General features: G+C 32.1%; 2 protein-coding genes across 2 annotated transcripts; one reads left to right on the plus strand and one right to left on the minus strand.

Annotated features, from left to right (window-relative positions):
• The first annotated feature begins 3,589 nt into the window (after positions 1-3,589).
• LOC104236542 (IQ domain-containing protein IQM2-like) lies at positions 3,590-7,471 on the plus strand. Its single transcript, XM_009790485.2, has 9 exons — positions 3,590-3,772; positions 4,646-5,125; positions 5,215-5,329; positions 5,425-5,490; positions 5,578-5,666; positions 5,754-5,844; positions 5,953-6,192; positions 6,293-6,394; positions 6,473-7,471. The coding sequence occupies exons 2-9, from the start codon at positions 4,692-4,694 to the stop codon at positions 7,229-7,231; spliced, it is 1,896 nt and encodes a 631-aa protein (XP_009788787.1). The 5' UTR covers positions 3,590-3,772; positions 4,646-4,691; the 3' UTR covers positions 7,232-7,471.
• A 5,779-nt stretch (positions 7,472-13,250) lies between these two features.
• LOC104236541 (receptor-like protein Cf-9) lies at positions 13,251-16,284 on the minus strand. Its single transcript, XM_009790484.2, has 2 exons — positions 13,462-16,284; positions 13,251-13,364 (listed from the first exon to the last, which is right to left on the minus strand). Exon 1 carries the CDS (start codon positions 16,021-16,023, stop codon positions 13,471-13,473), a length of 2,553 nt encoding a protein of 850 aa, XP_009788786.1. The 5' UTR covers positions 16,024-16,284; the 3' UTR covers positions 13,251-13,364; positions 13,462-13,470.
• Positions 16,285-17,402: the final 1,118 nt, after the last annotated feature.

Raw genomic sequence — 17,402 nt, forward strand, 5'->3', positions numbered from 1 at the left:
TGACAATATAACTAATTCATTTAATCCTTCTTGTGTTGTTGTTCTTAGGTAAGATTTTATCAATTTGAATTTTGAAAACTTCTTTCCGTTGAAGCAACAATAACATGAGTTTTTAACATTATTTCATAAGCAATTTAGGCATTTGGAAAAGAATTAAATCTTTTTATTTGATTAAGTATATTAAATAAACTGTTATCTTCTAATTGTACTATTTTCCTTAATACTTTTGATTCAGAAAATAAATCTAAACCATCAATATCAAATTGATTATTACGTTTTAAGGAACATTCACGATTAAGGCAATATTTTTTCAAATTTTCAACATTTAGTGATCTTATTTTTTACTGCTAAATAGAAAATCAAAAATATTTTCATATGCTTCGAATTGTCCAAATATATTTTGAAGTGAAAAGATAGTCTTGTCTATTATGTATAAAAGTAATCAACTCTAAAGGACTCTTTGAAAGATTTTGAGATTTCATTATCAATATTTATATCAAATTGTTACTTCGTATATATCACACATTTCTTACGAAATTCGTGTTCGATATTCATTTCAAGTGCAATTTTCTTGGTAGAAAAAAATCAAACTTTTTCACTGTACAAAACTGTTTTTTTTTATACTTATACATAGTCGATTAGGTGTAATAAAAAATGAGGCCCTCACAAATACAGGGCCTAAAATAATTGCTTTATGGAAGGCCGCCCCTGCTAAGGAAATCCCATACGCTTCAATATATGGTAGTTTGCTCTAAGATCTTAAAGAGCAAAAATAAATATATACATTATTAAAATATAAAAAGAGAAATTAAATAAAGTGGTAACGAGTAACGACTATGCTTGGCAACCACACATTTAATGCAAAAGCTCCAATTATTTACGCACACAACCAATAAAGTATTATATAATGTATATTATAATATTGAGCAGCTTGTATGTGTTCTATCAAAATGACACCAAATATAAAGGCTTGAATGTTTCTTTGCATTGAATATAAATTTTAAAAATATCTGTCCTTTTAGACTTATCTGAACTCTTTTTGTTTGTATTAACTCATCACACCCACTCTTTTATTTATTATTATTATTATGGGGATTTTTCTAGTCAAATTGTGGGTCATTCAAGAAGTATGCATGGAAGTTTCAAATAGCTTTGAGCTTTCACTTTTCTCTATTATTATTATTATTCAAAAAGGCAAATCATGTTTGTCAATTTCAAATGTTCACCAACTCAAAAATCAATATCCACTGCATCCCAACCTAAGCAAATACATCATTATGGCTAATAAACACTTAATTAGTATAATTAATCGTCTTTACCTTCTAATTTTTTTATACGTAGTTATGCAAGCAAATGCGATCCATACACGATGTATTAAATATTTTAGGATATAATAAGAAATTTAAAAGACACAAACAACATATTGAAGTAGTTGTTTAAAATAGCAACGTAGAGGAAAATATTCTAAAGAGGTCACTGCTTCAAGATGCGACCTATCAGAAAATGATTTTAATCCTTTGAATCATTGTTATAGCATAACAACGAAAATTATCGCTTTATGGAACGGTCTATTTGGTGTGGTCGCATCGTTTCTTTATTTTTTTTCTCTTTCTCTTACCCTTTCGTATTATTAAATAATTCTATTTTATCTTTTACCCTATTATTTTTATATAATAATATTATCTCGTACCTTATTTTTTCTTTATAATATTACAAGTTTATTTTTCATATTATTGGTGTTTGACATCATGAAAATAAAAAATTATACAATCTATCCAAATATTCTATACATCAAAACAATACAATACTATACGATATGTTGTGAAACGACACATAACAACCATGAAACTATTTATATCACTTGTGGATCATGAAATTATATTAGTACTTTATTGTTTCTTTCCCTTAGATTTTGACAAAGCTAAATGTTTGCTTTCACCATCAATGTTACGGTGGGATGAATATGACTTCTTCATCTTTAATTAAAATTTTGGGTTTAAACTATAAAAATAAATCTTTTTAGCATGGTGCGCTTTTAATGAGCCCTACGCTATGTGATCTGGATCAGTCGAAATCCTATGCGAATATCGTACACCGAGTAGAAAACGAAAAAAGAAAATGTTTGCTTAACCTCATCAATTGCGATTACTCATATCTACCAGTTCAATACAACGTCATTAGTATAAATTTTCTTATTGAACGTACTATAGAATTTGACTTCAACAAGAAACTGAAAAATATTCAAAGAGAATTTTTCTATTTGTCATTTTTCATTTTCCCACGCAGAGTTTTATCCATGCAAGGTATAATTATTGAAAATAGATGCGACTAAAGTGAAATAATCATATTAAAATTGAAAATATATAAAGGAAAAAGGAAAATTTATTGAGTCAAGTGGACTTCCCATTATAAGATAAAATGTGAACTTATATTCAAGTTTTACAAAAAATAATTTTTCTTTAAATTCTTTTTTCTTTATTTTCCAATAAGTAGGGCGGAATTTTTCAAAAAGCTATATGAAAGCCATTCGTGCTCAACAAGTTAAATGAGATTACGATCTTGCATACTTATAAAGTTTCAACTAGAATTTGTTCACACTGAATATAAGTAATAAAAAAAGAAAATAATAAGGATATACAAATACTTACTAAATAAACATAATTAAACAAAATTTCAAAAAAGTATGAACTTTTTAAATGAAAAAAAGGATATTATAAACAAAAGAGTTAAAAAATCTGTTTTTTTTCCTCTTTGAAAGAGTAAAAGGGTTTTAAAAATACCATTTTTATTACAGCCTCATTAAATGAAAAAATGGATATTATAAACAAAAGGGGTTAAAAAAAATCTGTTTTTTTTCCTCTTTGAAAGAATAAAAGGGTTTTAAAAATACCATTTTTATTACAACCTCATTAAATGAAAAAATGAATATTATAAACAAAAGAGGTTAAAAAAATCTGTTTTTTTTCTCTTTGAAAGAGTAAAAGGGTTTTGAAAATACCATTTTTATTACAACCTCATTAAATGAAAAAATGAATATTATAAACAAAAGAGGTTAAAAAAATCTGTTTTTTTTCCTCTTTGAAAGAGTAAAAGGATTTTAAAAATACCATTTTTATTACAGCCTCATTAAATGAAAAAATGGATATTATGAACAAAAGGGGTTAAAAAAATCTGTTTTTTTTCCTCTTTGAAAGAATAAAAGGGTTTTAAAAATACCATTTTTATTACAACCTCATTAAATGAAAAAATGAATATTATAAACAAAAGAGGTTAAAAAAATCTGTTTTTTTTTTCTCTTTGAAAGAGTAAAAGGGTTTTGAAAATACCATTTTTATTACAGCCTCATTAAATGAAAAAATGAATATTATAAACAAAAGAGGTTAAAAAAAATCTGTTTTTTTTCTCTTTGAAAGAGTAAAAAGGTTTTAAAAATACTATTTTTATTTACAACCTCACTAAAAAGTCCATCCCACGTGCCTACCCCAGCCCCCCTCCCTCTCCAACTACCCCACACCCTCGTATGTATCCTCTTCTCCTCCTATATATATAAATCAGCTTATAGCCATCAGTGTTAAAAGGAGCAGAAAATACCAACATATATTCATTCTGTTATTATAGCACACAAAGCACAAAAGGGAAAAAGAACAGTTCTTTTTTGTGAAAATCAAAGCCAGAATCAAACCAAATTCCCATTATATTTATTCCATTTATTCCATTTTATTCAAATTTTAGCCCATTTCAGTTCTTGGGTTCTCAAAACTATTACATTGAGGTAAAGTTTGAATCTTTATTGTTCATTTCATGATTTCTTGTGGATTTTCATGTATTTTTACAACTTGGGTTTTCAAGAAACTTGTGAAATGTTTTGTTTTTGTTTTTGTTTTTGGGGTTGCTTCTTTTTCTTATGATCTGTTAAATGTGGGGTTCTTTTCTGTTTTTTTCTTCTCTGGTTTGAACGTGTTTCTTGGAAATTTTGAGAGGTTGAACTGACTAAATTAGAATATTCTGTGCATTTTTGATTTCTGAGGTATTTCGGATATTGAAAATGCCATTGAGAAGTGGCTAGCCATTTGAAAAGATTCAGTTTTTGACACTTTTACCAATGGATTGTAAAGTTTATGCTTAGTTTCCACTTTGCTGAGACAATTGAATACAACAACAACATACCTGTATTATCCCACATCGTAGGGTCGGGAGGGTAGTATGTAGCAGAGAGGGAGGCTGTTTCCAATAGACCCGACCTTCGGCTTCTGAGACAATTGAATCTGCCTTGTAAATGTTCGGCTGTTGTTGAGAAAATATGTCTTGCCTGACTTGTTCAAATATAAAAATAAAGAATTACTCCCCCGTCTCAATTTACGTGATGTTGTTTGACCGGCGTACGGAGTTTAAGAAAAAAAGAAAAACTTATGAAACTTGTAGTCTAAAATACGCAAAAGGATGTGTCAAAAGTTGCAAAAAAAGCTGGTTCCCGCAAATGATACTTTTGATTCTCTTTTCTTGGAGACTTAAATGGTAGTGTTAGTGTATTAATACAGCTCATAATGTGATGTACAAAAGTTATACTTGTTGATGTGTTTACATTTGGCAGTTGATTATTATAATTTGAATCATTCAAATTCTAAGTATATATTACTATTGGCAGGATTTAAAGGTGTCAATAAGCTATTCAAGATCCATTTTGAAATCGTATGGGGTTATCCTTTTCATGCCCACTTGCCTCTCATAGTGATTTGGAAACTGCCCTTGAATCTGTCATTGTGAAATCCATCGATTTTGGATACGATGAGGGAAAGACGCCACTACGATCAGTTAGCTTCAAGAGCCAAGATACAGAACCAAAAATATTGCAATCGGATGGCTTTGGAAAGATGTCGATAGAAAAAACTGTCAGCTTTAGGACAATGGAAAATGCAATGGAGTTCAGTAAAACTTCATCAGAAGAGAAGCACGAGTTTAACGAGTTTCGTAGGTTAGACAGCAGGAATGGAGAGTCTCCTAAATCTCCTCTAGTATTTACAAGCAGCCCCAAACACGAGGCAGCTTTAAAGTTGCAGAAAGTGTATAAGAGCTTTAGGACTAGAAGAAAATTAGCAGACTGTGCAGTACTTATAGAGCAAAGCTGGTATGCCTTTCTATCCAAAAAAGAACATGTCCTATCTTAAAATCCTGTTAATTTGATTTTTCCTAATATGTATTTTCCCAAAATTTCAGGTGGAAGCTATTAGATTTTGCAGAACTCAAGCATAGTTCTATTTCATTTTTTGATCTTGATAAACACGAGACAGCAGTTTCACGTTGGTCGAGGGCAAGAACTAGAGCAGCCAAGGTAAAATTTGGATCATTTCATTTATGCTTCTGAAAGTTATTGCAAAATTTGAATTTACTCTGAGATGTTTGCTGACTTTTATCTTCTTCATGCAGGTTGGCAAAGGCTTATCTAAAAATGGTAAAGCCCAGAAATTAGCGTTACAACACTGGCTGGAAGCTGTAAGTAGAATTTCGACGGTATACTAAATTTGTGTTTTATGCCGAATTTCTATTTTGCTAATGTGGAAAAGGTTTCCTGTGGAACAGATTGACCCACGACATCGTTATGGACACAACTTGCATTTCTATTATGTCCAATGGCTGCATTCTCAAAGCAAAGAGCCATTCTTCTACTGGTAATTGTCTAGATAACGAATGATTGAATTGCAACGATAATACGACCTAAACTTTTCTCATTTGCTAACTGTATTTCTCTGAATCAGGTTGGATATTGGAGAAGGAAAAGAAGTGAATATTGTTGACAAATGCCCTCGATGGAAACTTCAGCAGCAGTGTATTAAATACCTTGGTCCGGTAGGTCTTAGCTCCATTTATCAGTTTGTTGTAATGAGTATCTCGCTAATTGCTCTTATGGGGGTTTGAAAATTTACTTACCATCGGTTTTTTGTTCATTCACAACAGATGGAAAGAAAGGCTTATGAAGTTGAAGTGCAAGATGGGAAGCTCTTGTACAAGGAAACAGGGAAGCTCCTTAACACTACCATTGAACCAAAAGGCGCTAAGTGGATTTTTGTCCTCAGCACCTCTAAAACCTTATATGTTGGCAAGAAAACGAAAGGTACATTTCAGCACTCTAGTTTCTTGGCTGGTGGAGCCACATTAGCGGCTGGGAGAATAGTTGCCGAACAAGGAGTATTGAAGGTATGTTGATATATCACTTGCACACTTCCAATTTGACTTATATTGACACCTTATCCTGATTCCGATCTAACTCTTTGTCTTCATTAACTGAATTCTACAGGCTGTCTGGCCTCATAGTGGACATTACCGACCTACCCCAGAAAACTTCCAGGACTTTGTTTCATTCATGAGGGAGAACAATGTCGACCTCAATGATGTTAAGGTACAAATTTGATCTTTAATAGTTTAGTTCGTAATTTCTAAAATAGAGCCACATGCTGATTAGTTTCATATTACGCAGCTTGATTCCGACGAAGATGAGGAAGAATCCATTGGCAAGAAGAGTGGTGTTTTCCTCAGAGGCAACTCTTCTGAGGATGACTTGCGAAAAGATGTTTTGGAGACGGAAGCGAATGATTTAGAAGAGTCAACTTCAGAGAAAAGTGACTTAAAACTACAAGAGAATGCTGCTGATATACAACTATCCGATTCAAAACCATCTCATAGCTTCGGTAGCAAATTGACTAATCTTCAAATTCCAAGCAATGATGATTTCTTACAGAAATTAAAGAATGAAAGTGAAGCTGCTAAATCTATTTCCAACTCCTTCTCATTAGAATCACCGTCAGACGGATATGAAACAGCAGAAGAATTGTTTGTTCCTGAAAAAGATCAAACGGATTTAGAACACGAAGAGCTCGAGGAAAGTAAAGAAGAGATAATTCCAGAAGAATCTATTATCCAAAGGATAAATTCACACAAAGATCTTAAATCATATCAGTTGGGAAAGCAACTGTCTTGCAAATGGAGCACAGGAGCTGGACCTCGAATCGGATGCTTGAGGGATTATCCCTCGCAGCTTCAATCCCATGCTTTAGAACAAGTGAGCTTGTCCCCGAGAAGTGCTACGCGTCTCAAGATGAACTTCCCTTCGAGGGCATCAACGCCAACGAGCTTCAGCAGGGTAATGCAGGTTTCCTGTTCCCTTTCTCCTCTGGGGAACAAGACTTTATCTTGCCTCAGTAGCAGATATTCCTCTCCTCCATATAAAGGACCCTAACTTCAGTTGCTGAACCTCATACTTATGAACTAGGATTAGATTTTTTTCTTTCATCAGTCTGTTCTTTCACTGTGAATAGACAAAATGACATAGGGATTCTTTTCTATTCAACTGTAAACAATTTTGTTGATCCTAGTAGTAGATTGCAAGATGCAAGTTGTAATTTTTTTTTTGAGTTCCAATACATTGTAATTGGAAAAGAAAAAAATGAGAAACAAAAAAGAGGAAATCATTCATACATTCTTACTCTTCCATTTCATACATTTACTGCCCTTGTATTGCTAGTAGGTGATTTGTATGAGAATTAAAAGGTTAAGATCATATGTTGGTTGACAGATTGATATTTCTGGTTCTTGTAAAGCTGGCCCTTTGGAGACTATAAAGTTTTGAATGAAAGAAAAGTTAGTTTTGATTAGAGTTATATTGATCGGACTCTTCAAAAATGTCATCGTATGCGTATCAGATCCTCCAAAGTGCCGCAATGTTTTTGGAAGTCTGAGCAACATAGGATTAGAGCCTCATGTTTTCCACAGTTACTTTGTTATATGTTTACTAAGTATTTGCTTTTACATACATATAGACTTTGTTATATATAGACATTCGTCCCTTCCCCAGACCCCACGCATAGTGGGAGCTTAGTTCAGCGGGCTGCCTTTATAGAGATTTGTGTGTTGATATAGTTAAGTCACTGCTAGGGGAGAAAATATTTGATTTTGATTGTCAAAGGATCCTTGTTTGTTTCATTGTTTTTCTTGGATAGAAGGAACTACTGTAAGGATTCAGGAAACTGATGCAAAACATGACTCTTTAACAAAGTTTAATATGGGCTAAAACCTTATTTTAAAAAGACATTATTTCTTTCTGACAATCTCTTGTCAAAGCAAATAATTTCTTTAATACTCAATCATTATGATGTGCTTCCAACTTCTTGGAAGTAATTAATGAAATCCCAAACAATTAAGAAATACATGTTGACCTAGATCAGGATGCACAAAACTGAAAATTTTATTAATTTTAGTCCTCAAAGCTGTGGACTATGTTGTGACCTAGTGGTCAATAAAATGAGCGCTAATTTTGGAGATCAGGGTTCAAATTCCAGGAGAAAAAAAAGTACTAGGCGACGAATTATTCGATAGCTGTGCAAGTGAGATAGATGAAATAATTTAGGTGAGCGCAAGCTGCTCGACTCTATTCTTATTTTAAAACATCAGTTGACTATGTAGATTTGAGCTCAGAAAGAATATTTATTGGTTAAAAGCTGATATGAAAAGATGTTGGATGAAACATCCAATGGGCAAATGTTGGATTATGGAATTGCATTATTTGCAAAGCCAATAATTTAGGAGATTCAAAACATGGACTTGTTAAAAGTACAGACAAAAACTGAAAAACAAAGTGGAATTATCTGTAAAATCTGCAAGTATAAAACTTAATGTTTGTTGAGTAAGTTCATGAACTTGTCAATAATTAGGGAATATTACTAATAAATGTTATTCTATTTCCAAAAGGCTGCACTTATCATGCTATCTACACAGTTAAAACTTGCAATTTGGACATGCTAAGTTTTCTTTGTAACCACTTATTGATCCAAAACATTAGTAGTTTAAATAATTGTTGCATTAACTTAATGGTATCATGTGATCTGTTTATTTTTTACTTTTCCTTTAACTTATTTTTTTGGCTTTTATTTGAGTAAAGAACATTAAAGTACAAAGTCTTGGTTTTTGCTATCTACTTCCAGCTCAGTAGGTTACTTGGAGTCCAACAATTGGTTTGAGTGTTCTTTGAAAGATTTTTGATCTTAAATTTGAAGATTGCATATCTAGGAAGTTGATTCAATGATGGATAATTCTTCTTAAATTATTGTTCAACAGATCTATGGAAGATTGCATTTGAATGTACATCCAATTATCTTATGAGTTTAATACTAAAAACTTCTATCATAATATTTTTCGGTTTAATAATAATAATAATTTTTCACTTACCAACCAACCACCAAAAAAATTTCTAAGAAAGCACTAATAAATCTCTCAGCAGGAGACTTATTATATACAGAGAAAATAATTCGGACGGATCCGAATGATTAAGTTGTTGTGTTTATTATTAATACCAACACAGTCGAAGAGTGGATAGGGACGCTCTTATTGATTACATATATTGCATGCATTTTGGTAGAGTCCCACCCATCGATGAAGAGTCGTATGCAATTCATACATGGGCAAAAGACAGACTAACTTTGAAAGCGAAACATGATCATATATAAATACTATTAAAAAATAAGAATTAGCGACGTACAAATTCTGTTGCTAAACAGAAAAACTGTCGCTAATTCTATTTAGCGACAGATTATGATTTTTTTTTGTTAGATACGAGTGATTTAGGGACGAAGTTCTTAGCTATTTCCATTTTTTAAAAGTGAAATTTCCGCTATTTCGGGTCTCATAAACAGCTGGTTTTCATTACTCTTGCTATATTAATTTTGTTCAAAATTTCATCCAGCTTTCTTATTTAATTTTCTCTTTATTGATTGGTTTCCTTGTTTGGAGGAGAGGGTGAAGTTTAAGTTCTTACATCTGGCAGCGGACACAACAACCATAATACCAAATCATAATGTGAACACTTTGATTGAACAAAAAGATTGCCTAATTATAAGGAGTATTTGATTACCTATTAAACTTTACACAACATAGGTATAGTTATATAAGAAATTTGAGGCATCTGATATAAAAGGAAAAGAAAGCACATACCAACCAAAAAATTAAATAGTTACGACACATCAAGAAAAATTAAGCATCCACAAACATAAAATCCTGGATCCGCCATTGGACATAAGTGACTTGCATCATTGAGTCAACTTCACATGAAAACATGAATTCTTATGAAGAAGTCGCATATAGTTATTTTAACATGACAAAAGATAATTTTGTGACCTTATTGCTATAACATATATAAACTTTAGTCCTGAAGTAATCTATATCTATGTACTATATTAAAAGTATAAAGGCCCTTAGCGAAATGTCGTTCGCCTTTTTTACCCTTTAAAAATATATTATATATTGGATAAAATAGTAATTTAAGTTATTTGCCTTAAATTTAGGGCTTCAAAATTAATTATATTTTGTATATTAAATACTTCCTTGTTTAAAATAGGTATGAATGCAAATTTATAGGACTTACTTTTATCACGTTTGGTTTTCCATTTCTTTTATTAATAAGAGATAATGTGCTTATTATATTTTCAATTCTAGATTATTTAATAAAATACCTACAATAAAAGACTAAAATTTAAAACTAATGTTTTTTTTTATTTTAAACTTGATTTTTATAAGCAAAACAGAAAATCTGAAGTCCCTCCAAATTACTGTTAATTATTATATAAAAAAACTTTATTTAATTATTTATTTTAGAAGTTTAAAATTAATAAAACTTTTATTTATTAATTTTTTTTATTATTTGGACTAAAATTTCTAATACTTAGAACTTTAAAATATTAAAATTTTACTTTATATAGATCATTCACTTAAATTATGCGAGGTACCTTATGCACGAGACTATCTTTTTTTTTTTTTTTAATTCTAATTCTAAGTCATTCTCTGGAGTTAATATGTCATGAAAAAGTCTTCTTTCAATTATAAATTCTCTCGCAAGCTTGTTTTAGTATCCTTTTACATGTATTTTTTTCATTGCTATTTAATTTGATTTTGTGATCATATGAAAGTTGTAGATTATTAGTTGCCTGATTTTATATATATATATATATATATATATATATATATATATATATTGGTACTAACTGATTATATATTTTAAGTTATCATTCAACACTATTTAGGTTTAGGATTTGTTCTGGCTGAAACTGAAAAAGGAAGCATGATAACTTGTGAAATTAAAGTTGTAAGGTTTTTAAGGACTTGTTCTTACTGAAACTAAAAAAGGAAGCATAATAACTTGTGAAATTAAAGTTATAATATTATTAAACTGAAATAACTTTTAAGTTGAATAATTAATTTATGATTGAGGATTTTTACGTGAGCTTCTTTATTTATTTAGTTATTATGCACATTTAACATATATAATTATCTTTAGGAATTTATACTTTTATTTTATTGTTTAAACACAAATTTTAAATAAATTAGTACTCATTGAGATAGAATACACGCACATCGCGCGTACCTTGAGACTAGTGGAAGTAAAATTGGGTGAAGTACATAAATAGGTCTCAAAGTGATGATCTTGAATGTTTGTCACTGCTTGCCTTATGGGTAGAACTTCAAATTTAACAAGTGTTGTCCCTCGCTTACCCCATGGACAATACTTTTAACTTTTGGGTTGAAGTTTTGCCCATGAGGCAAACAGGATTAACGATTATCCTAAAATATGGTTAAAATAGCACGGTCTAGCCAATTTTCGGATTGATCATTCAAAAATAGCCAGCGTTTGCCAAGTCATTGAAAAATAACCACTATTTTGCTGCAACAGAGACCGGTCCATCATAATATACTGGAGTTCGATGCACCTGTGTATGAACTTCCAGCATATTATGCTGGACTGATATACTTTGCTGGTATAATATACTGGAGAGTGGAGCACCGGTGCTCCAAACTCCAGTTTATTATGCTGGACCGACTGGATTATACTGGAACTCAAATATATTATGCTGGAGTATTTTTTCGGATTTTGAACAGTGTTTTCGTTCAGATATATCTTTACATAAAAAGTGGCTAAATTTCGATTACTTTTAAAACTGTGGATATTTTTGAATGACCACTTGTAAATCTGACTATTTTTGAATTTCTACAATTTATCGAGTAAAATTTGTAATCCATTTGGGCCTTTGGACAGCTACTGTTATTCGGGAGAAATTCAAAAATAGCCAGATTTACCACTGGTCGTTCAAAAATAACCCAGTTTCAAAAGTAATCGAAATTTAGCTACTTTTCATGTAAAGATAAATATGAGTGAAAACACTGTTCAAAATCCGAAAAATACGTCAGTATATTATACTGGAGTTCCAGCATAAGTATGCTTGAACTACAACATATTATACTGGAGTTCCAGGATAAGTATGCTGGAACTCCAGCATAATATGATGAAGTTCTAGCATAAGTACACTAGAACTCCAGCATAATATACTGGAGTTCCAGCAAGTATAATTGTCCAGTATAATATACTGGAGTTTGGAGCGCCGGTGCTCCAGTCTCCAGTATATTATACTGGATTTCAGCAAAGTATACCGGTCCAGCATAATATGCTGGAGTTCATACACAGGTGCACCGAACTCCAGTATATTATGCTAGACCGATCTATGTTGCAGCAAAATAGTGGTTATTTTTCATTCACTTCATAAACGTTGGCTATTTTTGAATGACCAGTCCGAAAACTGGCTATACCGTGCTATTTTTACCTGTTATTCAGACCTTTGGTACTAATTATTGGCCCATTAAACACTTCTTGAGCCATTAGGCCACTTCTATTTAGATATAGAGTTGAAAATTTCTACAAATTTCAACAGGTATGGAAAAGTTTCCTAAGAGATTTTGGGTTAAATGCTCATACTTAGAAGTTATATGCTTGAATTTTAGAGGAATGTTTATCGATTGAGTTAATATCGAAAGGATATTTAAGCCAATTAATCATAGTGATCTAGCATACCAAAGACATGTCTTATATGCTTGAATGTTAGAGCTATATATGCCACAACTTTAGAGCAATCTTTATCGATTGAGATAATACCAACACTTAGCAAGGAAGAGAAATCAGTGAACTAGCATATCAAAAACAATTTTAACAGATTAACGTTTAGCTTTCCATTGAAATTAATTACTTTAGATAATTAAGAAAAAGATAAGAATAACGTCATAAACTTATGAACTGACTGTGCAGTCGAATCCAATTAGTCAACTAATAATTAAACTGATTATAGGAAGCAATGATATAATTTGAGGCCATGAACTCAACCAATAATCTCTATGCAACAAACTATAGATAAATGAAAACAAATGGGGTTTGAGTCTCAAAGGAAGAAAAATCATGTCTTTATTCATACGGTAACAAACATTTCATGAAACATCATAATAAACTGTGAAAGACAAAGGCTTATATTTGCTCTCCAACAACTTATTAGACTTAAAACCTGCAATGTTCAAAATGAATTAAGAGTTAGAGTTAAAATGGCTAGATCATAAAATATCAATAATCAAAAGAATCTGCATAGAGATCAAGTTGAATACCTAGACACACTAATGTCTTTTCTTGTGATTTTTCATTCTCGTAACGATTCTTTGTTCCAATTCTACAACTATCCTGGAAAACCATAATGGATTTTGAGTTGACAACATTATGTATATCATCAACAGTCCAATAACTAGTCCACAACCATAACCCATGAGAACCGCCTGCCAATTGATCATTGATGAATCTTCTTCTTCTCCTTGATCTAGCACAACTGGAGTTGTCGCTTCTGTTACTCCATCATCACCACAGCCTCTTGAGAGTGGAAATCCACGTAACCCAACATTCTCTTGGTATGAACTGTTCCCAAAAGTATCAAATTGATTTCCTTTAGGGATGCATCCAACGAGATGATTGTGAGAGAGATTTAAGACCGCAAGAGATGTTAGAGATGCAAGTTGTTGCGGAATTCCTCCGCCAATTTTGTTAAATGAGAGATCCAACGATTCAAGTACATACAAATGTTGTAATGATGCTGGTATAAGACCTTCTAAGCCATTGTGAGACAAGTTCAACGTACGAAGTCCAATAAGATCTCCAATAGTACTTGGAATTTGACCTTTAAATCCATTCTTTGAGAGATCAATAACTATGTTTGTAGTCAAAACTTTAACAAATACATGATCCAATCCTTTTGTTGTAACTGTCACAGAATAATATTTATTTCCTACATACCTTGGTGTACTCCTATTCTCATCAATTAGTTTCATAGATTGGAAATTCTCAAAAAGATTTGCTGGTAAATTCCCACTAAATGCATTGGATGAAAGATCCATGATTTGAAGTTGTGCAAACAAGTGTCTATTCCTTGAAGCTCTGATGGACCCATGCAACTTATTTGATCTCAAATTTAAAATCTTCAAATTTGGTAGGACTCCCAACCATTTTGGAAAAGTGTCGTTCAACTCATTGCTACCTAAATCAAGTAGTTCCAAATAGTTGCAATTGATCAAAGATCCCGAAACTTTCCCCTCTAACTTATTCCCATGCAATTTAATGACTCTGAGATTATTTCCAGTACTAAAATTTGCTTGAATTGTCCCACTAAGATTATTATTGCTTAAATCCAAAACATAAGTTCTATCCATTTCACCCAAACATTCTGGGATTGTTCCCTGTAAATTATTACTTCCCAGATCTAACAACTGCACTGTTTTAAGATTGCAGATGGTTGAAGCAATCTGTCCACTGAGATTATTTTGAGAAAGGCGAAGAAATTTTAGGTTCTGCTGGTTTAGGAGTGACTTTGGAATAGGACCTTGCAGCTTATTTTTTTTGAGAATAACGCACTTTAATATTTTGGACTTGAACTCTTCAATTTTGCCACTGAAATGGTTATTGCTCAACTCTAAATGATATAGTGATGAGAGGGAATATATCCAGGATGGTATAGTCCCATTAAAGTAATTAAATGACAAGGAAAGTTTGTTTAGGTTTTGCAAACCACTTACATTGGAAGGAATTGGACCAGTTAGGAAATTGGATGAAATGTATAAGTGCCTAAGTTGTGTCCCATTCAAGCACTCAAGTCGGCCATCGAAGCTGTTATTTCTGAGCGATAATCTCTTGAGATTACCGAGTCTGAAGAGCTGGGAAATTGGTCCTTCAAGTTGGTTATCTTCAAGGATCAAAAACTCTATGCGAGTTAGATTCCACAGAGGTTTTAGAATAGGCCCTGAGAGATTACAAGAGCTCATGTCCAGTTCATACAATGAAGTTAAATAGCTAAATGATTCAGGTATATTACCAGTACAATTCACACTATTGAGATATAAATCCGTGAGAGATGTACTGCTATTCCATTTGGTCATCGGAAATCCAACTGTGAGTTGGGTATTGTACGATAAGTCAAGAGATTTCAAGTTGGGAAGGTGAAAAACTCTTTCAGGTAATGTCCCATATAATTGCGTGTATGGAAGAAGTAGAGTTGTTAAATAAGAAGAGAAATTTAGAGGAATGGTGGAAGAGATGTTGACAGAGTTGAGCTCAAGCACTCTTAATTGGGTCAAGTTCTTAACGAGTAGTTCAAAATTGTGAGATCCAAGTGTAAGCTCATTTGGATAATCCCTCGGGATACGAAGAACGTATAATTTAGAAAGATGAGAGATTTCTGCAGGAATTTGACCTGAAAACCTTGAACTTGATAAGTCAAGATGTGTCAAACTAGAAAACTCACCAAATTTAGGCGAAATGTGCGATCCAGAGAAATTATTAAAAGATAAATTAAGCTTGTTGAGACTGGAGAGTTTGAAGAGGCTACTGTTGGAATGAAACTTGCCTTGAAGTTGGCTGCATCGGAGATTAAGCTCAATCACTTGGCCTGTTGTCTCGTCACAGTTAACTCCTTCCCATGAGCAGCAATCTCTACTCCTATTCCACGATAATGTCGTTGGATAAGAATTAAAACAACGAGAAGCGTCAGGATTTATGGTAAACATCTGTTTGAATTGTAGAAGAGCAAGAGCTTGATCTTTAGGGCACAAATAAGTTGAGGATGAGGAGAAAGCAAGTCTAGAGAGAAGGGCACATAGCAGAAACAATGCAAGTTTTTCATAACCCATTTCTGCACTATAAAGATCAAGAAATATTTGCTTTGTTCCTCTATTGAATAATTCTGAGGTATATATAGCACAAAGCAAAGAAAATTTACTATTGTTGCTTTGCAGTAATCAATTCCAGGAAGCTTTAATGGGAAAAATTTTGAGAGTTAAATTTTGAGTTGTCATTTTCGGTCAAATTCATATGCACATTCTGTGGTGAAGCTTTAATGGAAAATATTTTTAGAGCGATAAGACTTATTCAGTGATAGTGTATATATTTTGACACGTTTAAGAGGAAAATTCACCAAAGTGATCATTACAATGAGATGAGGATAAGGAGAAAACAAGCTGACAGAGAAAGGCATATACAATGATAGTTTTCCAATGCCCATTTCTATATCTAAGTATTTGGTAGAGAAGAAATCAAGAAATCTTCCTCTATATAACACAAATTAAGCCAAGAAATCTTTAATTACTACTGTTACGTTGCACATATCTTCTCTGCACTAATTATCAAGTAAAAGTATTAACTAGTGTAAGGACCATGACAAAAACTTTTAAATTCAAATAACTTCAGTTTGATAACATAAATACGGCAAAGTTTGTCCTAAAAATCTATTACTAGATTCTTTAATTCCTTCATCTCTACAAAACAACAAAAAGAAACTGCCAAAAAAGAAAGAAATACAAACAAAAAAAGTTATTAATGTGTTTGCTTTCTTTGTTTTCGCTGTATGAAACATTCTCTCACACCCTTTTAAGTCAAAGAAGAAAATAAAATAAAATAAAGAAAAAGTTTGATATGAAATGGGGAATGGAAGAAAAGAAAGGCCACAGTTCATAAGGCATATGTCGGTCCACAGACCTTGACCTACAACTCAATAATTCATAAAAAAACAATTCAGTAGCTAGGTCTTTGTTTTCGACTGATATATTCATTTGAAGTGTGCTGCAGGATTAGTGTTAGATATGAAATAAACATAAGGAAAAATAAAAAAAACAAAAAGTCGAAGCAAAAATAAATATAGCACAACTTGTGGGAAAGGTCGCCATTAATGTTGTCACCAAAAACATTATTTCATATAGTGCTCTAACAGTAAGAAACATGAAAGTGTGAGTTGCTGAAGCCAAGTAGATTATACTTTAGAGTATTATTTTTCGCATAAAAAATATTAGTTAATCCAAATAATTTTTTTTTAAAATTTTACATATAATTATTGTGAAAATTTATATGTAAAGGCACCATCGGGACCAAGGCCTCATTTAGATCTAGTTCGTGAGGATACCATCCAATGGTATTATAACTTTGTGCCATATGGGCGGTACGTCTCCGAAATGGGGATAAATGTGAAAGCTCTGGAAAAGAACTTCCAGGATGTGCTTGCCCGGTTGGTAGAAAT

This window comes from Nicotiana sylvestris, chromosome 11 (assembly GCF_000393655.2).
Source record: "Nicotiana sylvestris chromosome 11, ASM39365v2, whole genome shotgun sequence".
NCBI lineage: Eukaryota > Viridiplantae > Streptophyta > Magnoliopsida > Solanales > Solanaceae > Nicotiana > Nicotiana sylvestris.